The 27448-nt window shown below is 42.2% G+C and overlaps 1 protein-coding gene across 3 annotated transcripts in view; it reads left to right on the top strand.

The window, feature by feature from the left end:
• The window catches only part of CMC1 (C-X9-C motif containing 1), a 36962-nt gene extending 21530 nt beyond the window's left edge, over nucleotides 1-15432 (top strand). For all 3 annotated transcript variants that reach the window (XM_069958640.1, XM_069958639.1, XM_069958638.1), the window contains 2 exons: nucleotides 13390-13480; nucleotides 15210-15432. In XM_069958640.1, the coding sequence (XP_069814741.1) occupies nucleotides 13390-13480; nucleotides 15210-15330 (212 nt within the window). In that variant the 3' untranslated portion in view covers nucleotides 15331-15432. The remainder of the gene's footprint in view (nucleotides 1-13389; nucleotides 13481-15209) is intronic.
• The last annotated feature ends 12016 nt before the right edge of the window (nucleotides 15433-27448 follow it).

Here is a 27448-nt window from a genome sequence, read left to right as displayed (position 1 = left end):
TCTGTTTATAGTTTGTTCCTGGCTTTGGCTTCAAAGATCTGTCAGATAAATCTCTGTGTAAACACATTATTACATATGTTTGTTATATAAAATGTTGCTTGCAGAAATGTTGCCACTTTTGAACTGGATAACATGCCAGAAGTGACAGCCAGATGCTTTATACATATGGCACATATGTTTGCACAGCTTTTAGCTCCATGTCTACTCAAACAAAACCAGACTATATAATTTTTAACTAAAATATTTCATTATATATAATACATATTGTATAATCACATGCATAGATTGTTAAATATTTAATAGGTGATGAAAATCCCAATGTTACCATTCTGCTACAGTAAACTTGTCATTACCACTTATTACCAATTATGAAGTAGTTGGAGAAAAAGTAGAGGAGTCAGAAGTTTGTCTTAGTGATCTCTAATAGTTTTGTATATTGTAAGTTTAGTAAAACGTGGGAATGCTTAAATCATTGTGTCGCTGCTTTGGCAGGGAAAGTGTTAAACAAAATATAATGTTCTCCCCCTTTGTGTGAATGTAATTACTTTGTTTCATCTACCACTATTTAAATTAATCTCATTCTTCTATATGCTTTTGCCCAAATTAGAATAATTCTTTTAATCAGTCGTGCAGAGTAGAATATAAAAAGCGGAGCCCTCTTTGTACGGTACGGAAGAGGCAGCAGAGGATATTTTATTATTTATAACAGTGATTTAAAAGTAAAATCAGAAATATTGATTTCTACTTGACTGGAGAGATGATTTACTTTGAATATCAGCCTCATCCTAATCAGGTGAGAATTAATTGAGTCAGAGGTTTTAGATATTCAGTGATGTTCACTGATCCATGATCAATCTAGGCCAGGCTGGTGTACTGACAATACCAAGCAGCTTATGCACCCAGCGGTGAACAATACACAACAATCTTATTCTCATGCTCATCCTCTCAACTTCCTGGCTCATTACATGCACCCGCTAAAGATTCTCTGAGCACTTTCACATTGGAGGCGGTCACATAACAAACTAATCAACCTTGATCTGGCACCAAATTAAAGACATGCTAGCTGTATCATGAAATAGCTTTTTGGAATGCGCTCTTGCCTCCTTTACAAATCTCACACACAGTGGGGCACATGTATTAAAGTGTTGACTGAGGGAACTCTCAGCATTACTGGGATAAAGCCCGTCAGAATTGTCTGCTTCAAATTTATTAAAGACTGACCATTTTTTCAACTTAATATTGATTTATTTTAACCAGTAGTCCAGTTTACAAGTAATAATGGTATGACTACGCAGCAGGTCCGGTTAGGCACATCTGATGTTTACAATAAAAAATGCCAAATCACTGCTGAATTTCGTATAGAAAGGATTTTCAATGGGTGTAGCAAACCTGGGGACCATAAGCTAAATAATGGGGATTTACAGTGTTTCTCCAAAAATAAGACAGTGTCTTATATTAATTTTTTTCTCCCAAAGATGTGCTAAGTCTTATTTTCAGGGGATGCCTTATTTTGTAATGAAGAAGAATTCACATGTCACATGCACACCAGGGACAGAGCATACAGTATGGCGACTTCTGGCCACCAGGGGAACTCACTACAGCACACTCATACAGCACAGCAGGGACAGTGTGTGGAATGGTGGCAGGCGAATGGATAACATTAGACTGTCTGCAGCTGTACATCTGGCAGTAGGGGATAACAGGATTGGTGGCAGACGACGGACCTCTTGATGCCTTGCCTGCTCAATTACAATTGATATCCACGAAAGGGAACACCAGGGTTGGTGGCAGGTGATGGTCTTCATGTCCTGCGTGCAGCTGCTCTGCAATGGATGGTGAAGGGACAACAGTGGCAGGGGGCTAAAAAGAATCACAGCTGCATGCCCTGGTGTTTTGTTCTGCAAGTATGCTTCCAAACAAAAACTTTGCTAGGTCTTACTTTTATGGGAGGCCTGATATTTAGCAATTCAGCTAAACCTCTACTCGGTCTTATTTTCAAGGGATGTTGTATTTTTGGGGAAACTAGGTGGATAAAAGTAACTTGTATTGTTACTGGTAATGCTTTTAAGGTTCAGGTTATAATATACAGTAAAATATATGAGGCACAAGTACAGGGAAGAAGCTATAAATGAGGTAGGTAAGCGTATGTTGTTTTTTCATTGACCCCTTTGTGGGCGTATTTAAAAATAAATAAATAAATAAAGCTGGAGTCTGAGTCGGTACAATTTTTCCGACTCCGTTTCCAGCCCAAACTAGTTCTGACTCCGTCTCCACAGCCCTTATTTTAAGTCTCCTGCATGTACAACTGATAATGGCACAATCCATAGGTTATGGACAAATCCCTGCAAAGATTTTAAGCTCTGAAGCTCAATGGGAATGTTTGTTCCCAGGCAAGACTATCTGTGCATATGGTAAGTATAAGTGTATTTATGGCAACTTTTAAGGGCTTCTCCTGCCAAAGTGACTAATGCATACTGCTGCAGTCATCCATACTAACCAGTCCCACTTTACTGCAAATTCCGGTTCCCAGGCCGCCCACTGTCCTCCACTCCCTGCTGCTGTCATCTTAACAACTTACAGTTGTGTGCCATTCTGACAAGAAAGAGCTGCTCAGCATAAACCTCACTGTCTGTGCTGAGTTGCCGTTTCCTGTCAGAAAGGAATACAACTGGAAATTGGTAAGAAGTAGGGATGGTCCGAACCTGAACTCTCGGCAATGATTCCCGCTGTCTGCCTGCTCCGTGGAGAGGGTGGATACAGCGGGAGGACCGCCTGGAAAACTGGGATACAGTCTATGGCTATGGCTATATCCCAGTTTTCCAGGCGGTCCTCCCGCTGGCAGGTTTGGACCATCCCTAGTAACAAGATGACAGCATCGGGGAGAGGAGAACAGCGGGTGGCCAGGGAACCAGAGTTTGCGGCAGAGTGGGACAGGTAAGTATGTATCACTGCTTTGTCCCCTGTAGCCTTGGCAGCGGTATACATAAGTCACTTAGGCCAAACAATCCCTTTAATTCTCACAATTAACTGTTACAATGATTTTACATTAGACAGGTCAGGACCCTTCTATAGATGCTGGTGTCCAATTTATAATGTGTAGTTTATGTATGCACCAGTATAGAGCCACTGTGGCTGTGTAGCATATGAGAAAGGTCCATTGTAGACAGATTTGTGTGTACTTTTATTTCGAGATAAGTGCTGTAAGTACTGCTTTATTCCTGTGTTTATTTGTATTATTTGCACTGTATCAGTACTTGCTGTCAAAGATATTGTACTCTTCCAAGAAAAGGAAATAGTCTTTTTAACACTCTGTGCCCTGTAAGCAGTTTGTAGTGAGGATGTATCCTTCCGTACTGAGCGCAGTCCTCCACCTCGGCTGCTCTTTGTTTTAACGCCTGCAAATCATATCACTGCAAGGTGTTGAGCATAGAGAAAATAAATAAATAAAAGTAGCCCTCTGTATTCATGGCAAACACTTTCATTTATTTGAAGAGTGTGATCACAATATCTTAAGTGTTGTGATAATATACATGGTGAGATGACACCTCAGTAGGGCCAGCTACTAAGTAGAAAAATTGTAAAGATTTTCAGGCTGCAGCCAGGGCAAAGCAGGCAAAGTTAGGCTGGTGTCTATAGTTATGTTTTTAACACGTGTAAGCCTTGTTGAAATATCTTTGCCGTCGAGGAATATATCACATGTGCGCATAGAATACCACATATCATTTCAGATGCCATGGACTAGAAGCACATAAATGTGACTGGGAAAGTGATACCTTAAATGGTTAGGGTGGTATTACACGGGCCGAGCAGGGCCCGATAATCCCTGTAAACGAGCAGCGATCTGCTAGATTGCCGCTCGTTTACTGGGCCTATTACACGGCCCGATAATCGTTAAACAAGGGCTGCAGGGACATCGTTACCGATGTCCTTGCGGCCCTTGCATAACTGTATACATTACCAATCCATGTTCCAGGGCTGCTGCTGCTGCGGTCTTCTCCCCGGGTCCCGCGCGCTGTAACGTCAGAGTGGCCTGTCAGCTGACAGGCCTCTCAGCTAATCACAGGCCAGGACTGCCGCGGCCTGTGATTGGCCGGGCGGCCTGTTAGCTGACCCGGGGAGAAGAAGACCGCAGCCCTGGAACGTGGATAGGTAATGTATATCATTAGTCGGCGCCCGCGCACCGCTATTACACGTAGCGGTGCGTGGTCGGCGCCCGACGAAAATAGGTCAGAACCGATATCAACGATCAGCCGATGATCGTTGTCATCGGCTGATCGTTGTATTTATTACATGGAACCGATTCGGCCGATTCTCGTTCCGTGTAATAGTACCCTTAGAGATCCATACAATATGCAAACCAAAAAAGGCCAAGTTTTGCAGGTTCTTGAACTGCACAGTTTTCAATAGTTTGTAGATAAAAGTAAATTTCTCATTTCATATTAATAATTGCCATACTATCTCGTATCATGCATGAGTGGAAAATAAATGTTTAAAGTGAATGTACCATTAGTACACTGGCTTTAAGTTTCGCATATGAATAGAACAGAGAATTCAGTGCCACAGTCCTTTTTTTTTTTGAACCGCTGCCCGGTTCCTGCATACTGGGCCTTTCTATTCCCGGGTACCTCCTGGGCTGAAGCCCTGGAGTCTGGCCCGCCCACCCCCAGTGGGAGGAAACCCCCTCCCCTCTATGGTGTGGCTCCATTGATTCTAATGGAGCTGCGTCATAAAGGGGAGGGGGTTTCTTTCCACTGGGGCTGGGCTGGCCAACTCCAGTGCTTCAGCCCAGGCCAGTGGCCGGGAATACAAAGGCGCAAGGGAACCGGGCCGTAGTTCAATAAAAGGACTGTGGCACCAGCGCCATTATATCCATGTGCAAAACTTAAAGCGAATGTCCTGATGGTAAACTTGCTTTAAAATAATATGGTGGGCAATCAATAATTTATTTTTGGAATCTGTGAGATGGCATGGCATAGGGCTTTATTACATGGCCTGATCACTAATGTAAATGAGTGCCGATCTGCTGACATTGTGACATTGCTTGTTTACTGAGCCTATTACATGGCTGCAATGGGTGCACAGACATCATGAGCAATGTCTGTGCAGCCCTTGCCTTTAGTGTAAAATAAAGTTTTTACTCTGCCCACTCCCCAGTGTCTTCCTGGCTTCTGTCTGCTGTTCTTAGCAGAGCCGTTCACTGAAGTGACAGGATGCTCAGCCAATCACTTTATGAGGTGCTATCTTGTCTTGGCCACTGATTTTGGTCACTGTTCTAGGGGTGGCTGCAGACAGTGTACAGAATCCAGGAAGATACCAGTGAGCGGGCAGAAGCATCAGGGAGCGTGGAGAGGTATGTATAAACTTTATTCTCTTTAAACATTCATCAGCTTTCGGCTGTGCATCGCTGTTACATATAGGAGGCCAATGATTTTTAGGCTGGACCAAAAAACATGATCCAAATCTGCTCTTCAGCTGATAAGATCTTTTGTGCAGCCATAAAATCATTGCTATTAGCCGCACATAAAGATGGGCAGAATTCTTGGTCTTTAGAGAGATATTTAGGAGGACCCGTTCTGATTTACATAGAGGCGCTGTCTTTCTTCACAGACAGATCCTTTTATATGGGAGCTGCCATGGGAATAAAGGGATCTTTGCAGAGTTTTTTAGACGCCCCCCGGTAAATTCCTGATTTTGCTGGGGTAAGCTGGAAAGTGGATTCTTAGGCTACCACTGGTTTCACACTGGCTAGACTAGGTGCAGACTTTATAGGATCTTCTTAAAGGGATAGTGCTGCGGTAAAAAATTATTCACAGAATAACACACATTACAAAGTTATACAACTTTGTAATGTATGTTATGTCTGTGAATGGCCCCCTTCCCCGTGTCCCACCACCCCCATCCGTGTACCCGGAAGTGTAGTGCATTATACATACCTGATCCGTGCCGACACGCGTCCGCCATCTTGTGCCAAACGTCATCTTCGGCCGGCCTGCCCGAACACCTCCGATCTTCCCGAGTGCCGGCCGCGTCATCAGCTGCTGAGCCGCGATTGGCCGAGCACAGTTATGCTCAGCCAATCGCGGCTGAGCAGCTGATGATGCGGCCGGCACTCGGGAAGATCGGAGGTGTTCGGGCCGGCCGAAGATGACGTTTGGCACAAGATGGACGCGTGTCGGCACGGATCAGGTATGTATAATGCACTACACTTCCGGGTACACGGGTGGGGGTGGTGGGACACGGGGAAGGGGGCCATTCACAGACATTAACACACATTACAAAGTTATACAACTTTGTAATGTATGTTTTCTGTGAATAATTTTTTACCGCCGCACTACCCCTTTAAGCCTGCCAATGAGGTCAACAGAATTTTTTACCTATCCTCTGTACTCAGAATACCTCACCTGACCACAATGGCCACTTGCAGACAACAGAGGGGACATTAGGATCTGTAGCTGGTTTGAGGTTCTCTGTAATAATAATAATAATATTTGTATAGCGCAAACAGATTCCGCAGCGCTTGTTTAAATAAATACATTAGATTATATATTAAATTACTCAATGAATTAAAATACCGAATTAGAGACCTGCTCTCAAGAGCTTACAGACTAGGATGACTGGAAGTAACACAAGAGGCAACAAGTTCTTTATTTGTCAATGTTCCAGTCAGTATACGTAGAATCTCTAAGTGTCTATAGGTGACTGGGCGAGCCAGTCACAAGCCATTTTCTAAAGTTTGGATACCAGTGCCAATGAAGATGATGTCCATTCTAAGAACTAAATATAAAATGTCAGGGTATATTGTTATATATCTATCTTTGCTGTTATGTTTAGCTATCAACTAAATGACTACAGTTAATATGTATTTAGAAGTAAAATCTTTAAAATTGCAAAGTAATGAAATATACGTAGCAGAGAATTCAGACGTTCAGTATACTGGTAAGTGAATGCTGATAGAATTCTGCCATTATCGAGGCCCTTTGTATCTGTGTGTAGGCTATAGCTGGAAGGGGTTATTTTATCACCTTGCAAAGATTCTGTCTGTGTGTTCCAGGCAGGGCTTTTTTTATCACCATTGCAGAGCGTGCTTGCTGCTGTAACTCGGGGTCTCTTCCTGGGATATCACACCTTTTAACCAAACAAGACTGGTGACTTAACAAGTGAGAGGGACCTCCCGATGGCTTTTGCTAAATAAAAGCAGCCTTCAAAAGCGTCAAGAGAAATTATTTCTTTTACTGAAGGCAACTCAGCAGTCATTTTTCAGTGGGGACCTCACATCATACCTATACTGGCCTACAGCTGAAGAATGTGTGCGTGCTCTTCCCTGAAACATTGCACTCTTGCTGACTACAATACCAGGTTGAAGCTACTTTAGCTTTTTTTAAGTTAATAGTTTAGGTTTTTTGGATGCTTTTAATTTTAGAATTTGTGAAAACCTCCCTGGGGGGAATAAAAAAATATATATTTTATCTATCTATCTAATAAAGTAGGAAAACCAATTTTATCCATCCTAGTATATTCCAATTAGTGAACGTTGACCTATATCAAAAACTAAGCAGGATACACTGTATATTTGCTTGAAATGCTATTGTTATATGTGTATAGATAGGATTCTGAAACACCAATATAGATTCAAGAGCTGAATACCCATTACATTTTCACATTAATGAAATGAACCTGTAAGCTGACAAAGGTAAATGAGGAGCATTTCATGACTTGAAGACACCAGGAAGCTCATTATAGACCTGCTGTATATTACATTCCTTTCCATACCATTATAGAGGTGAGATATGGTTAAAAAAAAGAAACAATGTACATACAATGAATACATGTATTTAAGTAGATAACCTTTAATTGTATACATGTTGGGTATAGGTGTTTTGCGTAGGACTGATGCATTGGTTTTCTATAGCAAACTTGTCATATCCCACATTCCCTGTCTTCTTATGCTTTGAAGGGAACCTGTCATGCAGATATCCTGCCTATAACATGACATTTGAGTCCTCTAGGCAGAGCTGACTGGCATTTACTGATAAATCAGTAAGGGATGGGGATATCAACATGTATTTATTAGAATAGATGGCAAACCTCAGGGGCTGGTCATCATATTTCATCTTTGCTTTATAGGAATACATTGGAATAGTGTTAAAAAGGCCCTTTATTCTATCTCAGTGGAGTCACATGATCTGTCAGCCATGTAAAGAAAAGAAAAATCTTAGTCCATAGAAACCAGAAGCACCACCTGACACAACATATTTACCTTAGATTATAAATTAGTTATCCAGGAACCTATCCACAATGGAGCTTATTTTTTTCCAAGAACAGCAATACACCTGTCCCTAGGTTGTATCTGGTATTCACATTCAATAGAGCTGAGCTGCAATACTACAAACAACCTGATGACAGCTGAGGAAAGCAGTTTTTAGAAAAAATAAGCTCTATTTCTAACCATGAATATCACCTTAAGGGTGCGTTCACACCTACAGGATCTGCAGCAGATCTGCAGCAGATTTGATGCTGTGTTCAGTTATTTAAATGAAATCTGCTGCAGAAAATCAGCTGCAGATCCTGTAGGTGTGAACGCACCATAATGGATGGTTCACACTACGTATATTTCAGTCAGTATTGTGGCCCTCATATCGCAACCAAAACCAGGAGTGGATTGAAAACACAGAAAGGCTCTGTTCACACAATGTTGAAATTGAGTGGATGGCCACCATTTAATGGCAAATATTTGCTGGTATTTTAAAACAACGGCTGTTATATTGAAATAATGGCTGTTATTTACTGTTATATGGCGGCCATCCACTTAATTTCAACATTGTGTGAACAGATCCTTTGTGTTTTTAATCCACTCCTGGTTTTGGTTGCAATATGAGGACCACAATACTGACTGAAATATACGTAGTGTGAACCCAGCCTAAGGGTGTATTCACACGTAACGTAATCCGCTGCGATTCCCTTCCTGTCAGTTTCATTGAATTACATACTCGCAGGGGAATCGTCATCCCTTTGCGAGTATGTAAGTAAAGCCCCCTTAACCCCTGTGGCCCGATGCATGCATTACCTGGTCCGCACTTCAGCTTGTTCTGTGGCTGCTGGTGTCTGGATGTCCTGCTCAGCCAATCAGTGTGCTGTCCCGCCACAACGCACTTTTTGCCTATGCAGGGCGTCAGGACGCCACAGAACAAGCCGAAGTGGTGACCAGGTAATGCATGCACCAGGCTTTGGGGGTTAAGGGGGCTGTCACATACTTGCAGCAGGATGACAATTCCTCTGCGAGTGTGTAATCCTAATGAAACTGACAGGAGGGAAATCGCAGCAGATTTGAAATCCGCTGCGATTCTGATATGTGTGAAGCTACCCTAAAAGGGATTATATGTGGTTTTTCTGCTTAAAGCGACTCTGTACCCACAATCTGACCCCCCCGCCCAAACCACTTGTACCTTCAGATAGCTGCTTTTAATCCAAGATCTGTCCTGCGGTCCATTTGGCAGGTGATGCAGTTATTGTCCTAAAATACAACTTTTAAACTTAGAAGGGCACTTAGAATATCTGTGCCCTAACTTTGCACCATCCCTCTGTCCCTCCTCCTCACCCTCTTCATCATTAGGAATGCCACTGGTACATTTTCTCCATGCTGAACATTTGCACAGGTGTCTTATCGATCCAGCCCATGTGCCGGGCTGACACAGCTGACGAATAGTAGGTAATCTGCCTGTAGCATTCCTAATGATGAGGAGGGCGGGGAGGAGGGACAGAGAAGTTGTGCCAGCCTAATGCATACACAATCTAGGCCACAACTGTAGGGCACGGGGCTGCCAGTTTAAAGGTTGTTTTTTAGGACAATAACTGCATCACCTGCCAAACGGACCGCAGGACAGATCTTGAATTAAAAGCAGCCACCTGAAGGTACAAGTGGTTTGGGGGCTCAGTCTGTGGGTACAGAGTCACTTTTATCCCAACTTAAAGGGTATTTTTACACTGAGTAAATCAGGTGGAATATCCCACCTGTCTCAGTGTACCATAGCCCGTCTATGAGAGAGCAGCAGCAGAGGAGGAGCGTGCTCTCTCCCATAGACAGTCTATGGCACACTGAGACAGGTGGGATAACTTTCTGCCGCGGAATTCCGCCTGAACATACCCTAAATGGCAACTGTTTAAAACAACTTTCCTTCTTTATTAGCCTATGTGATTCCTAGCATATTTGTAAATCACTTCATTTACCAAAATGATTTTACACTCGTTAAAAAAAAAAGAAAAACTCCACTAGGTGGCTCACCTTCCTGCAGTTTTCTGTTGTCCACAGCTTGCTGTTATGCTCAGTCTGTCTCTAGCAACCGAGACACTAGGATGGGACACAGGAAGTAGAGGAATGGTCAATCTAGTGCATGAGAGATAGAGAGCCTGGGCTATGTATTTGCTCTGTCAGCCTGTCTGCCCTCTACTGATGATGATTTATGCTGTTGCTGAATACAGTCCCCCCAATTCTACCTCCCCCCCCACACACAACCTAAAAACAAAGGAAAAACAACCCTTCTGACTGAAAAACTTTAATGTATCAAACACAACCCTCTTACTATACACTAACAGGATAATGCCTTTACTGGCAGAAAGCTAAAAATGCATATTTTTTCACCTGCCTGTGTGGCTCTACATACACATATAAAACATGGCCTCATCCCACCCAATTCTTTCATTGTAACAGGAAAGAATAAAGGAGTTCTATCAATCGAAACAAATAAAAGCAGGGTTATGTGTTATGCGATATGAAAGGAAAGATTCTAATTAAATCCTTGTGCTAAATAAGCGACAAAGACCTTACAAACAGAGTGTGGCTGCAGGCCAGCCATAGCGAGACTTGAGGATCAGATTTGGTCAGTGAGTGAGAAAATGCTTACAACAAGGATTAATTTGTTGATCACAAAGCTATAACATTGTATTAGAAGCCCTAGTCATGTGTAAACCAATTTCAGAAGCTATAAATTCAGACTGTGCCATCATGCAGAATGTATTGGGCTTTCCATTTAATTACATTTTATACTTGTCTCTTACATCTTGTGAATATATGTTGTGCCAATGTATATATTGTGAACGCTGAATGGGATTTATTCAGTAAATTATTACTGCCAGGCCTTGTGTATCATTGAGAAAACCAATTACAGGTATTTACACATCAAACTATGAACTTTTTTTTTTTTTTTTTAAGAAAACCATAGCATGTAACAAATGTCATCCATGTGAAATGTTGGACAGCAGATGAGAGTTGGCTTTGTAGCCGGGGAATTGTAAAAGTAGGATTGGCAACTGTTAAGGACAATCATTATTATATTAACCCCTTCATGACCGAGGTCATTGGTGCACGAATGTCCTGGTCAAATTGAAGCAATGTTCCTCCTCACCTTCTAAGAGCCATAGCGCCTTTATTTTTCCGCCTACAGGGCTGTTTGGGGTGTCATTTTTTGCGCCAAGATCCCTATTTTTTATTGATATCAAATTAGTGTACAAGAAACATTTAGATTATTTTTTTTTGTAATGTGTAATTTAAAAAAAAAAAAAACAGCAATCCTGGTGGGTTTTTCTTTCACTTTTCATTTACACTGTTTACTGTGGGGGAACAATATTGTTATATTTTAATAGATTGCACAATTCTGCTCGCTACAATGTGTAATATGTTTATTTTTTATATTTTGTTAATATTTCTACTTGTATAATGGGAAAGAGGGTAATATAAATCTTTATTGGGATATTTTTATTAGAGATTTTAAAAAAAGATTTATCTTTTTAATTTTTCCACATTTTTCATTGCATATATAAATCCCTTAGGGGACTTATATATGCAATGCTCTGATTGCATATACTATGCCATACTATAGCATTCATCAGTACTATCGGCAATCTGTACTATCTACAGATCGAAGTTCCGACAGGACGGTGGTAAGTGTCTTACCCCCGCCTGCAGGTAAAAGTTATTGGGACCACCGCAGTCAGTGACAGGTGCTTGTCCTGTCACTTACTACCTTTAAACGCTGTTATCGCTGTGCATCACGGCATTTAAGGGGAGTTAATGACAGGAAGCTGTGTGACCTTGTCTGCCTGTTGTTGGCTCTGCAGCCGGCCAAACTGATGTGTGCGGGACCACCCGCATTAGAGCAGTCCCGCCCACATTTAAAGCCCCTTCAGTCCAGAAACGTATATATACATTCCTACTGCACAGGGCATGTGCAGTAGGAACGTATTTATACAGATTGTGGACGTGAAGGGGTTAATAAAGAATCGTATAAATTATAACTAATATATGTCTTAATTATATTATACTGATATGAACAAAGTAGTATAATGTTTGACCTGTAAAAATGAGGATTATTACAATGAGAAATTTACAAGCTGTCACATTAGGTTTTTTTTTTTTTTTTTTTTATGGACACTGGAAAAAAGTTCCTCTTTATTACCAGCAAGTCTCTTCTAACATAGGCTGACTGCAGTATCCTCTAATGGGATTACTTAAAGTGACACTGTCACCTACTTTTTGCATTCTGACATCTCTACAACACCTGTGTAAAGGGTAAATTTAGCGGTTTTCATACCTTATTTTATATCATACGTCATGGTGCTTGTTCACGTAAAAAGTCATCTTTTATCAACTGCAGATTGTGTTAAGTGGGCGGGGCTCCTTTACGTCGGCCAACCAATGTGCATCAACTGGGCGTGGTCAACTGTGCCGTTGTGGGCGGGGCTAAGTGGCACTAATGCCACTTAATACAATCTGCCGCTGATAAAAGGACACTTTTTACGTGAACAAACACCATGACGTATGATTTGAAATACGCTATGAAAAACGCTAAATTTACACTTTACACCCTGTGTAGAGATGTCAGAATGCACAAAGGGGGTGACAGTGTCACTTTAAAGGGGGGGAAATCCTTTTCTTTCAAATCAACTGGTTTCAGAAACTTGTATAGATTTGTAATTTTCTTCTATTAAAAAATCTTTAAAAATACTTATCAGCTGCTGGATGTCCTGCAGGAAATGTTGTTTTCTTTTCAGTCTGACACAGTGCTCTCTGCTGACATCTCTGTCCGAGACAGCAAATGCCCATAGAAAACCTCTCCTGCTGTGGACAGTTCCTGTCATAGACAGAGGTGCACTATGTCAGACAGAAAAGAAAACTTCAGCTGCTGTATGTCCTGCGGGAAATGTAAGTATGGGAAAACTTGTAACATTCTGACAACAGTTGTTTTGAAAGAAAAAGACAACCCCTTTAATTTGTACTACAGTTAAAAAAAAAAAAAATCCATCCCTCGTCATCCATGAAAGGTAGTTATGTACGTTGTGACTGTAAAAAGAATAGAGATTTAACATCTTTGTTTTGTTCCATCCATTTTCTTTCAGCTTTCACAAAATGCTGCCAAGAGAATGGTTTTCTTATGGTGGTGAAGTGCAGAGATGAAAATGCAGCACTGAAAGAATGCCTCACAAAACAGTAAGTGCTATAATACATATAATACTCAACTACTCACAACTTGTCAAGTGGGGAAAGTTTTCTTTTTTGAAGAAAGGGTGGACTGGGATGAAACGTAACAAGGATTCCAAGTGACCCCCCTGCTCCTGACATGCAGTCATGGATCTCCGCTTTCTGCTCAGTGACTGCAGCAGTAAACAAGGGGGTTCCATTTGTCACCCTAAAGCAGTGCTTCTCATACTTTTTCTACTGGAGACTTGTCATAATGATGCCTGGGCCTCATCAGACTGACCAAGATGCTGGGGCCTCACTATCTATGGTGGAAGTCCATACAAATATAAAAACTATTGCTCAGTCTACCCTTCATGTGTCTCCTAAACTCTGTATACATTAACATAAGTACAAAATGAGTCAATAATGTTCCTGAAACTGAGGCTGTTGCAACCAGGGAAAGGACTGTGCTGTTTATAGTCACTTCTGGGAAAACTACCTCCCCAGCTGTGCCTCACCAGCAACTAGGGGGCACCTCACAGTTTGAGAAGCACTGCCCTAAAGGGTAGCTCTTATTAAACCCAGACGGCTGTATCACAACAGTGCATCCCAGTAACTCCATGCTTCACTGCTAAATCAAGAAGTATACATGATTATTGAATGTCTCACACACTTGCATTGTTTGTGCCGTCACTAAAATAAGTGGTTACATTGAATTGCCTGATGCTCCACAGACTTGTATTGCAATACACCTAGGATTGCAGTGCAATACACTTGTAATTCAGTAGACCACTCACTAGCAGTGGACCATGAAATTATCATAAATCACTGCTGCTTTCCAGCCTCCTTGGTGAAATGATAGGTACCCTTTAACCCAGGCTAACAATTGAACAATGGCAGACAGTATGTGCTGGGGAGTGGCTAAGTGCCTGAGAGTAGAGTCCCATGCTTACAAAAGGGAGATGACCACATACACACTTCATGTGGGGACATACAGCAAAAGCTAAGGGTACTATTACACGGAACGATAATCGGCCGAATCGGCCAAATTCGGCCGATTATCGCTCTATGTAATAATTACAACAATCAACCGATGACAACGATCGTCGGCTGATCGTTGATATAGGTTTGGACCTATTTTCGTTGGGTGCTGACCGCGCACCGCTACGTCTAGTAGCAGTGCGCGGCCGGCGACTGACGATATACATTACTTATCCACACTCCAGGGCTGCTGCGGCGGTATTCTTCTCCCTGGGTCCTGCGCGCTCTAGCTTCAGAGTGGCCTGTCAGCTGACAGGCCGCCCGGCCAATCACAGGCCGCGGCGGTCCCGGCCTGTGATTGGCTGAGCGGTCTGTCAGCTTACAGGCCACTCTGAAGTTAGAGCGCGCGGGACCCGTGGAGAAGAAGACCGCAGCAGCAGCCCTGGAACATGGATAGGTAATGTATATAGTTAAGCAAGGGCTGCAAGGACATCGGTAACGATGTCCCTGCAGCCCTTGTTTGACAATTATCGGGCCGTCTAATAGGTCCAGTAAACAAGCGACAATCTAGCAGATCGCTGCTCGTTTACAGGTATTATCGGGCCCCCTTTGGCCCGTGTAATACCACCCTAAGCATATCAGCTACGTCCCACTTTCATAAGACTGTAATGGGATACTTTTGCAATAACTGCATAACAAATTGGTTATCTAAATTGCTATATTATACTGTTCTCTCACTAAATTTTGCTAATTCCAGTTTCTAATTGATTTTTTTAAGCTATAAAGATCCAACCTTCTATGAAGAATGTAAACAGGAATATTTAAAGGAAAGAGAAGAATTTAAAACAACAGGTGTTACGTCCAAAAAGAGACAACAGAAACTACCGACCAGCATGTAATTAGGGGAAAAAGTGATTTTTTTTTTTATATAAATTATTGATCATAAAATGTTATTTTGATGTATTTTCTCATTTCTTGATTAATAAAATATTTTTATTTTCCTTTTGTGTAATACATTAATGTCTTATGTCCGTTATGTTTTGTAAGACTATACATTTATACTGTACTTTAACCCCTACTGGCACCACAACATACAGTTGCATCATGGTGCCGGTAAGAGGGTATAGAGAGGGGTCACAAGCCCCCTCTATACCTGCGGCTATTAGCCAGTGCAAGCTGATCGCTGTGCCCACTAATTAACTATTTAAATGCAGCTTCTCTCCCTGGCCCATGACTACCAGTCTTGCTGCAGGCTCCTTAGACTAAATAACTTGTCTTCTGCAATGAGAAGGGGAGAGCAGTGCTCAGTTGTGCATTCTCAGTCTGAACACCCAGATCCCAACCCATCAAAAGGTTTTCTCAAATGATAATAGCGCTTTAATTGCATTAGTGTTACTTTTAATACTTTTGTGTGAATTGCAATTGTGTTTTTTTTTGTTTTTTTTTTAATCCAAAGTGACTGGTCATGGACTCTCCAACAGTAGTCACAAAGGGGTTAACATCCTTTTCTAATGTCTTAGTAGAAATAATATATATTTTTACAGAACAGAAAAATCATACACTGATATTTAACAATACAGCAGCCATCTTTCTACATGAGTAGATAGAACACACAACAATGCAGGAATCATAATGGCAATCAATTTGTTTTCCCATTACTATTGAAAACTGTGGCCAACGGGCTAATTACCAGGATGTATAGCGTAAGCTACATTAGCGATCATAGGAGAAAGCTCCAGTCACAAGAGAAATAGTTTCTTCTGCTTTGTTATTACACAGGTAGTTGATTCTATCAGCTAAAGCCGAGCAAGTAGGATTTGTTTTATGCATATTGAGTTGTGTTCTATTACTTTGCAGGAGATTGCAATCCCTCGAGTCTGTAGTGTTCACTGGTCACAATAAGTTTCAGCATCTGATACCGTGCCCATTATTTACAGAGTGTAGATATGAGCAAGATAATGGAAAGCTACAAGATATCAAGAGAACAATCCGATATGCTTTTTGAATATCATTCACTTACATTAAAGGAGACATTGGTATTTTGATGTGACTGAAGTAAAGATAACAATTCACTTTACATTTATAGAAAACAAAAATGAAACAGACACTGTACAAAACTAGAATTTGTTTTCAATAATTTGAAAAATTCTAATGTTAAGATTCAGTATTGTATTGTTATACCTATATATATATATATATATATATAGATATATATATAGATATATATATATATATTTTTTTTTAATACATTTCTGATCATGATTTCCATTGTATTTTTATGATACCCACCATAATTGAAACTGTGGGCAAGTTGTAGTAAGTAAAGAAGAGTGTTACTATGGTCATCCAGCATACTAGGGCCATGATAAGAACTTTACAACTATTGGCTGAAGCTTCACTTGTAATACTAGAGCCCTTCAACATAGGGAATTTATTTATCTGGAAAAGAGCATTGAGCTCAGTATGTAGAGTGCATGTAGGTTTATTGTCTGACCTGTAATACAGGTCGCCAATGGTAGCTATTCCTGTGCATCTCAAACATATATACTCTGGTGTATAGAATCAGACTATGAAAAGATTGGGGCAATATACCTCCAGCAGTCATGAAAATCGATCAGGACAGGAGCGACTCCTGTCACTCACACTTAAATGCTGCAGCGTACAAGTACAATTGCTGCAGCACACCATTGAAGGTGAGGGGCTTTACCCTCTGAAGCAAGCTCCGCTCCTGCAACTGCATACTGTTAAATGTATGGGACTTACTACATGAAACCAAAAAGGGCATCAATAACCCTTTTCTCATCTCAACATGCCTTTAATAGTAGTGTACTGTACATCAACCCTTTACTCATTGCCAGCCTGTTCAGTCCAGCACACTTTCACTAGCACTATGTCATGGCAGAGAAGGCTGTATTTGGGTATGTGCACACTGCACACTACGGGAATCACACAACTTCCAGCGGATTCCACTTCTCTCCCGCTTGAAGTTCCACCCATTTCATAGGCTCCATTTTATGCTCAGACAGGTTCCTTGTCTGAGCATTGACTTGTCAATTCTTTGGGCGGACAGTGGAATCCACCTGAGCATAGGATGGAGTCTATGGGACGGGCAGAGATTCAAGCAGGAGCATGCACGGAATCCGCTGGAAGTTATTCGCGTGATTTATGTAGTGTGCACATATCCTTAGACAGGCATCTAAGGATGTGTGTTTATGATGTAAGGCATCACATTGTGATTTTTTTGGGGGTGATGTCTCTGTCATTTTCGAGGCTCTGTGTTAGTTTTTCCAAAATGCAGCATGCTGAGGGTTATGCATATGGGATTTTTTTCTGGCCTTTTTGTCACCTTTTGTGGTCCAGAATCTAGGCCATGTAATGGCAGAGGGAAAAAAGTTCAGCAAACAAAAAACAAAGTAAAAAACACTAGAAAAAAATGCCAGAAAAAATGTGAATGCATGAAAAAAAAACGTGCAAGATTGGCGTTTGACAGCTGGGTATAACTATTTCCATTGTTAAGAGGAAGTGTCAGCATACAATCCGTCTGTCAGCACTGAATGGACTGTGTAAGGGACACCTCTAAACGGTAAGATCCAGTTGTTCCTTTATTAAGTTTTAGGAGGAATAAAACAATATCAAGATATAAGAAAAGATTCCCCTCTTAACAAAACTAAGGTTAGATCAGGTGTGTCAAACTGGTTGCCCTCCAGCTTTTGCAAATGGCATCATGCCTGGCCAGCCAAAGCTTTAGCTGTCCAGGCATCATTTGAATTGTAGTTTTGCATCAGCTTTAGGGCTGCAGTTTTACTAGGGCTAGCATATGCAACGGGTCATCTTTAAAAGGAACCAGTCATCACTTTCATGCTTTCCAGTTCGGAAAGACCTTAAAGCCAGTAGTCCCCGGTGGCATCTTCTTGTGCCACCCTAGGTGTTTGTTCTTCCTCATAGATTTTTTTTTTTTCCTACCTGGATTATATCCCCATTAGCTGCTGAGACCTATTCTTTGGTTTGCTGTTTACTCTTTTAATTCTTCCATGTCTTATTCTCTCTTCCTGCACACTTAAGGTCCCCTTACACGTTACACTTGAGGGGGGTTTGGCCATCAGTAAAAGGTGTATGGGTCTCTCCTGACAGGCCACAAACAGGTGATGGAGGAGATGGGCATGATGAAAAATCACTAATCAAAACCTTTGTTCTCAGAGAAATTAGTTGAGACGGGAGTTCCCCATCCCTGACAAGAACTGCACAAAGCAGTAAAGATTTTCCATTGGGATTTGCTACTACTTTAGACATTTCCTGTCACAGACAGAGGCAGCAAAGAGCACTGTGTCAGACTGAAAAGAATATATCACTTCCTGCAGGACATGCAGCAGCTGATAAATACTGGAAGACTTGAGATTTTTAAATAGTCTGTATAACATTCTGACACTAGTTGATTTGAAAGAATTTCTTTTTTTGGAGTACCCCTTCAACACAATGTATTGATCAAAATTAACCCCTAACAAAATACAATGGCGCAGCTTTTTTTTTTTTTTGCATGAAACGAAAATGTTTTTTGCTGTGTGACATATCAGAATTGTAACATAAGACCACGTCTTGAAGGCAAAAACAAACCATATCCCTAATGGGTTAAGGTGGACAAGGTCTAAGGTCCGTTAGAGCTCATGCACACAGTGGTACTGCTGCTCAAACTCTCTACTCATGAGGCCTTTTCTATCAGATTCTGAGCAAATAGGAATATACATTATGGATTAATAAAAGCAAAATGCACTTTCTATTAAAAAAAAAAGGCACTTGTAACATAATAAAAAATTTATTTTCTTCATTGAAAAAAAAAACCCACAAAAATAAACATTGCATTATTCACAAAGAATTTCTTTCATGTGCAAAATTATGGATAGATCCTGCATATTAAATCTTTAATGATTTCAGATAATTTTTTTCTTTTACAAAACTGGGTTTTGAGCCAACTGGCCATTGGTAACCAACAAAAAATGTAAATAAAAAAAAGAAAAAAAAAACTTAGGGACCCCCGGTAGCTCCTTAGTATTGCTCACCTCTTGTATTTTCTGCATGCTTTCAAGATGAGAGCTCAGTGCAGGACTTGCCTGCACAGCAAATCAGAGGCCGAGAAGGGACACCAATGTAGCCAATGATTGGCTGAGTTGACAATTCCTGCTCTGAGTATTGGATGTAGGAACAATATAGGAGCAAAGGAGCCTAATGGGAGTTGCAGTTAATCAGTGGTACATAAGTGCAGCTTTTATCTCTCTGTACAACCTTAGCAATTTTTTTTAAATAAAATTCCAGAATACTCTCCAGCAGAATACTGTACTCAGCAGCGTTTACCCCTCCAACTTGCTGCCGGATGAAGTTTAAAAGGTAGGCCTTGAGCTATGTTTATTGTAAGCCCAAGTGTCGCCTGGGCTCGCTGCAGCAAAGTATTTAAAGCTAGTGACAGACTTTGGGAATCTTGTTGCAGAAATTCCATTGATTTTTCCCTTTCAACATACGGGGTAAAATCAGCAGAAAAATTGACATGGAATATGACAAGTTCCCTAGAGAATAATTTCTATGGCATGTGGACCAGCCTACAAATTATATTTTAAAATTGCAAAATAAAGCAATGAAGGAGCCTAGCATCTGTGTCATCAGAAATTTTCATGTGTATAATTTCTTCTAATATCTCTGCTTTTTGGAAAACTGTATACCTTTCTTATTTGTCGACACAACCCATTTAAATTCACACACAAAAATAAAAGTCATAAATATCTTGAAAACCTGCAAGTAAACAAATCTGCCCAATAAATTAACCCCTTAACGACATCGGGCGTACCTATACGCCCCCGCAGGGTGGGCTTTAACGCAAACGGGCGTATAGGTACACCCGATGTTTCCCCGATCGCTGTGTGTTCACACACAGCGGTCGGGGAAGATGGCCTGCTATAATGTAGAGCAGGCCATCTCTGCTCGTCGGCACGGGGGGTGATTAACCCCTCCCGTGCCGACGATCGCTGCTATATGCTGATCAATACAGATCAGCATATAGCAGCTGAAAACAGCTTTCCGGGTCATCGGTGACCCGGTGGCCCGGAAAGCAATGGCGATTGGTGCTGTCCGAGATAGCACCAATCGCCATAAGTGTCCCCAACAAAGATGGCCGCGGTGCCACCCCCAAGATCGCCGTGATAGGCCGGCCAGTACCGGACGGCCCATCACGGCGATCATACTGTAAAAAACAGTATTGCCGAGTTCTGCACCCCCCAGCTAGGTAGCTGAGAGGTGCAGAACAGGTGTGTGGTGCAGGTGTACCATACTCACCTGATCTGGCCGTCCGGAGCGAAGATCTGCGGTCCGCGCCGTCGTCGCGTCTTCTTCGCGTTGCTTCCGGGTTCGTTCGTCCAGCGTCGGAAATCTTCGGAAACACTCGGGTCTTCGTTTTCGGCGGGCCTCGGTAATCTCCGGCAGCGTCGCTCTACTGCCCCCTAGCGGCTGATCAGTGAATATCATTCACTGATCAGTTGCTTTGGGTTAAAAAGATTTTTTTTTTTTTTCCCCCCAATTTTTTTTTTTTTACTTTTTTGCACCCTAACGCCGCTGAGTACTGATCAGCATCGCACGTAAGTGCGCCACTGATCAGCAACTCCTCCTTTTTGGCGTAGGAGCGTTTTCCCCCCCTATATCCTACCGCCACTGTCTGCTGATAAGTGCCGCACGTAAGTGCGGCATTTATCAGCAGCCCCTTTCTTGGCGTAGGGATATTATTTTCTTACTGTCAAAAAAACTTAAAAAACACTACATTACACCACACTACATGGAATAAAGTTTTACAATAAACATTTACATACCCAATATACTAGTCCCCGTATAAAGATGTCCCCCAGGGTGTTTTCGGCGTTGGACGCATATGCTATTATTGCCTCCAACACCGAAACAGCCAGTGAGAATGAATGGGGGGGATCCTTCTTTCCTCCATTCATCCTCATCCTCATCCTCATCCTCCTCATCATCCAGTGACATGTCTGGGGGTAGCGTAGCGTACGCTGCCCCCCAGACACGTCTTTTCCGCCAGTACCGTCCCAATAAGAGATCACGGTATGGCGTGAAATTCTACAAACTCTGTGAGTGTACCTCAGGGTACACTTACAGATTTAGGGTACGTGCACACTGCGGAATGGCGAAGGATAACCCTTTGTGCATTCCGCAGCTGGCACCCGCCGGCGGACTGATGCAGGCGCGCGTCTCCGCCCGTGTCATAGACTCTATTCTATGCACGGGCGGATTCCGTTGTCCGTTCAAAGAATGAACACGTTCATTCTTTGGACAGAGGGCGGAATCCGCCCGTGCATAGAATGGAGTGTGACACGAGCGGAGACGCACGCCTGCATCAGTCCGCCGGCGGGTGCCAGCTGCGGAATGCACAAAGGGTTATCCTTTGCCATTCCGCAGTGTACATGTACCATTACAGTGTATGAAGGAAGGGACACCCGAATCCTGCCCCCAGATGCCCCCTCCCCCCCTTATCCTCGGAGTTAGTGGGGAGATCGTCCAGGAACTGATCTTCCCACTGCTGGATAAAGGTCACCACCTGTACGGGGATAACTTTTATACCAGCACCCCCCTCTTCTGGTCCCTCGCTGCCCGAGCTACTGTAGCTTGCGGCACAATCCAAAAATATCAGAAGCCGAAATAAAGCCCTAATATTTAGTAGCTATATAGCGGCCCCAGCGCTTCTGGATATGAAGGACCCCGTATCGCACCAGGACAACATTTTCCAGGTGACGTCCCCCACACTGGAGAAAGGGAGACCCCAGAAGAAGTGCAGAGTGTGGCGTAATAGGGGGATCAGGAAGGACAACATTTTCCAGTGTGACACCTGTCCTGATCACCCCGGCCTCTGCATACTGGATCGCTTCAAGGTGCACCACACGTCACTGGGGTTCTACATTATCTAAATTCTGTCCCTTATGCCTATTTCAGGGGTCACGTTAGTCCAGGGATTATTCTGATCGCCATTATGGAGTCGGGAAGGAATTTTTCCCCAGTGATGAGGCTACTGTCGTCTGCCTCACGAGGGTTTTTTTCCTTCCTCTGGATCAACACAGGTTGAATTTGATGGACACCTGTCATTTCCAACCTTATAAACTAATAATTGGCCTAATACCCCCAAATAAATTAGAATTGTCCCTTTTCCCCAGCTAAGTAGGTATGGCTGCCATTCCCATTAGAGGATGCTATGATGCAATTACAAAGCCTCTGTGCGGCCAGGACAGTAGAAACCCCCCACAAGTGACCCCATTCTGGAAACTACACCCCATAAGGAATCTAACAAGAGGGGCAGCGGGGATATGGCCCCCTGGTGACGGCCACATTTGGGACGTGAAAATGAAAAAAAATGGTATTTTTTATTTTCTCGGCACATGTTCTACGTAAGTGCCCATCACCAGTGGGGTTCATATGCTCACTGCACCCCTTGTTGGATTCCTTATGGGGTGTAGTTTCCATAATGGGGTCACTTGTGGGGAGTTTCTACTGTTCTGGCAGCACAGGAGCTTTGTAAATGCGACATGGCCTCCATCCTCCATTCCAGCCTCTAAATGGCACTCTGTCCCTTTGGTGGCTTGCCCTGTGCCAATATGGCACATTATGTCCACATGTGGGGTATTTTCGTACTCAGGGGAAATTACCCTACACGTTTTGTGTTCACTTTCTTTTTTAACCCCTTGTGGAAAAGGAAAAAAAAATCAAGGCTAGACCAACATTTAGTGTAAAAAATGTTTAATTTTTACACTAAATCATTGATCTTGTCTTGATTTTTTCATTTTCACAAGGGGTTAAAAGATAAAAAAAAACACTAAATGTGTAGCGCAATTTCCCCTGAGTATGGAAATACCCGACATGTGGACATAAAGCGCCATGTGGGTGCAGGGTAAGCCTCCAAAGAGAAGGAGCGCCATTTGGTTTTTGAAGGCTGGATTTGGCTGGAATGGATTCCAAGGGCCTTGTTGCATTTAAAAGGCCCCTGTGTTGCCAAGACAGTTGAACCCCCCCACAATTGACCCCATTATGGAAACTACACCCCTCAGGGAATGTAACAAGGGGTGTAGTGAGCATATGGACCCCACTGGTGACGGGCACAAATGTGGAACAATATGGCGTGAAAATTAAATATTACATTTTTACACTATAATGTTGGTTTAGCCTTAAATTTTTCATTTTCACAAGGGGTTAAAAGAGAAAAATAAAGCGCCGTGTGGGTGCAGGGCAAGCCTCCAAAGGGAAGGAGCGCCATTTGGATTTTGGAGGCTGGATTTGGCCAGAATGGATGATGAACGCCATGTCGCATTTACAGAGCCCTCGTGCTGCCAAGACACTGGAAACCCCCCACAAGTGACCCCATTCTGGAAACTTCACCCCACAAGGAATCTATCAAAGGGGGCAGTGAGGATATGGACCCCTTGATGACGGCCACATTTGTGCCGAGAAAGTGAAAAAATGAAAATTTTCCCTTTCACGTCACATTGTTCCACATTTGTGCCCGTCACCAGTGGGGTCCATATGCTCACTGCACCCCTTGTTAGATTCCTTGAGGGGTGTAGTTTCCAAAATGGGGTCACTTGTGGGGGGTTTCCAGTGTCTTGGCAGCACGAGGGGTCTGTAAATGCGACATGACCCTTGAAATCCATTCCAGTAAAATCCAGCTTGCAAAGGACAATTGGCGCTCCTTCCCTTTGGAGGCTCGTCCTGTGCCCGCTTGGCACTTTATGTCCACATGTGGGGTATTTCTGTACTCGGGAGAAACTGCGCTACACATTTGCTGTTTTTTTTTTTTTTTTTTTTATCCCCTTGTAAAAATGAAAAATGAAGGCTAGAACATTTTAGTGTAAAAAATAGAATTTTTCCTTTTTTACACCACATTGTTCTGAAAATCTGTGAAGCCCCTTTGGGGTCCAAATGCTCACCGCACCCCTTGTTACATTCCTTGAGGGGTGTAGTTTTCTAAATGGTGTCCCTTTAGGGGTGTTTTTAATGTTTTGGCACCCCAGAGCCTCTGCCAACCTGAAGTGGTACGGTCAAAAATAACCAAATATAACGGAGGCGTTGAAATTCACTGGGCGCTCCTTTATATCTGAGGCTTGTGGTTGCGTCAAATAGCGCAATACAGCCACATATGGGGTATTTCTATAAACTGCAGAAACGGGGCAATCAATATTGGGGTGCATTTCTCTGGTAATAGGTTTATCATTATGAAAGATATTGGATTACAATAAAATCTCTGCACAGAAAATAAAAAATTTCAAAATTTCTTACACACTTCTCCCCTAAAGGGTTAAAACACTTTCTGGATGTGCTTTTGCAGAGTTTGGGGGGGTGCAGTTTCTGAAATGGGGTGCTTTGTGGGGCTTTCTAACATACAGGCCCCTAAAATACACTTTCAACCTGAACAGGTCCCTGAAAATATCTGATTTTGAAATTTTACAGAAAATTTGGAAAATTGCTGCTAATGTTTTAAGCTTTCTATTGTCTAAAAAAAATGAAATATAGTTTAATAAATGCTGCCACTATAAAGTAGACATGTTGCTAATGCTATTTAATATATAATTTATGTGGCATTACCATTTTCTGTATAAGCAGGAAGGTTTCAAAGTTGGAAAAATGCATTTTTACACAATTTTTCACGTTATTTTGGTGTTTTTCATAAAGATTCGTTATGAGTATCGACTCCATTTTACCAGAAATGTGAAGTACAATATGTCACGAGAAAATCTCAGAATCAGCCGGATAGGTAAAAACATCCCGAAGTTATTAGTGACTAAAGTGACACAGGTCATATTCATAAAATTTGTCTCTGTCCTTAAGGCCATTTCAGGCTCTGTCCTTAAGGGGTTAAAGAAGCATTCTGTTTATTTTTCTTCTCTAAACTGCGGCCTGGCTGCATGCTCACCCATATACTTACCCAGGCTGATCAAGTTCCTGCAGCGCAGCATAATCCTAACACTCCGACACATTTAGATCCTGCTTTTGAAGAGACAGAAATCACTGCCTTTTATGCATCTCTGAGATGCATAGAAGACAAAGGAGAGCTCACATGGGCATCAGTGTGATCTGAATGGCGTCAAAGCACCTGAACTATGCCATGCCATGAGAAAGTGATTAGCCCCGGGTAAGTATGAAGGAATGCTTCTTTAACATCTAAAGCTTAAATGGGCACTGTGACTTACCAAAACCTTTCTTATTGCCGAGACTCTTACCAATCAAGAGAACGCGCTGGGGGAAGCCCATTTCACTCCCCAGCTCTCAGCCATCTGTCTTGCCACAAGGCGACTAGATGGGAGATGCTAGAAAGCAGGGAAGTGAATTGTGCTTCCATGCACCCAACCCTGCTCCTTCTCCTGATTGGTGGGGTCCCAGCAGTGAGAGCCAAACCAATCAAATATTTTAACTTCAAACATTTTTTTAGGGTACGTTCACACAGGACGAGTTTTGCAGCGAGATCCGCTACGAGGTAAGGCCCTGGCAGGTCCCTGTGCATACATACTCGCAGCAGTCTGAAAGACTTAACCCCTTAGAAAAAATATTACTCATTCTCATTTTTACACTGAATTTGGTGCATGCAGCAGGGCTCCCAGTCCCTAGTCCCAGTCATACAACTGAAGCCAACAAGACTTATACTAAGTGGTTAATATTTTTTTCATTTAAACATTGAGATCAGTGGATCAGTGTTTAGCACTGTAGCTTGCAGCGCTGGAGTCCTGGGTTCAAATCCCACCATGGGCAACATCTGTAAGGAGTTTGTATGTTCTCTCCGTGTTTGTGTGGGTTTCCTCCGGGTGCTCCAGTTTCTACCCAAAACATACAGATAGGTGGATTTAGATTGTGAGCCCTAAGGGTCCATTTACACAGAAAGATTATTTGACAGATTATCTGCCAAAGATTTGAAGCCAGAAACAGACTATAAACGGAGATCATGTCATAAAGGAAAGCAAGAGATTTCTCCTCTTTTCAAATCCATCCCTGGCTTTGGCTTCAAATCTTTGTCAGATAATCTTTGTGTGTAAATGCACCCTTACAGGGACAGGGAGCAATAATTGGCAAAAACTATGTTAAGTGCTGTGGAATCTGTGTGCGCTACACAAAAAAAATAAAAGCATCACAGTGGCATATGTCAAAAGGTATAAAATCAGGAACTATTCCAGACATATAGATGTGAACAGAACCTAACTTCTTATACATTATGGCACATGAATTAAATCAATGCTAAATAAATGAATTAATTAATTAAATGCTATAGACACAATTGCACTGTTTGTTTTACTGTTGATTTGTTTCCTGAATGCAAACTGAAGCAACTATCCACATTCATTACAAAATTCCTACAATTTAGCTGGTAATCAAGACATGTATTAAATAGGTCCATAGGAGTCTAATGAACCTCCTGTTTCAATGTGTTACCAGGAAGGGATTACACACCAGCTCAAATAGTATGTGGGGGTGGTGAGTACAAGGAGGAAAGCTCACACAGGCTGAAGGAGTAGGGCAGATGAACAACATGTATGGACAATATCAGTAGGAAAATTACTTGAAAGTTGACCACACTAACCTGGTGGCGTTGTGCAAACCTTAGGCACAAAATAAGTAGGGGTTTATGTTTAATCAGTCTACTGCCTGGCCTCTGGTTCTCTGCGCACAGGCACCTGTCCTGATGGTAAAGCACTAAAATTCAGTTTGGAACTGACCATTGTGTCATACATACAGCCACAGTACAGGACTCCCAAAAGAATTTCAAGGACCTCACAAATATCTTTTTTGGTCCAATGGTCAATTCCAAACAGGCTGGAGGAGGGGGAGAACACATATAAGGTGGTCTGCTGGAGCGAATCACATAGGTCTTGTATAAAAATAAATAGAGCTCCTACAGCACAATTTAAAGCGACTCTGTACCCACAATCTGACCCCCCCCCCAAACCACTTGTACCTTCAGATAGTTGCTCTTAATCCAAGATCTGTCCTGTGGTCCGT

The sequence above is a fragment of the Dendropsophus ebraccatus genome, chromosome 2, assembly GCF_027789765.1.
Source record: "Dendropsophus ebraccatus isolate aDenEbr1 chromosome 2, aDenEbr1.pat, whole genome shotgun sequence".
Taxonomy (NCBI): Eukaryota; Metazoa; Chordata; class Amphibia; order Anura; family Hylidae; genus Dendropsophus; species Dendropsophus ebraccatus.
Note: the sequence above shows the minus strand (reverse complement) of the source record. Positions and strands in the feature narration are given on the sequence as shown.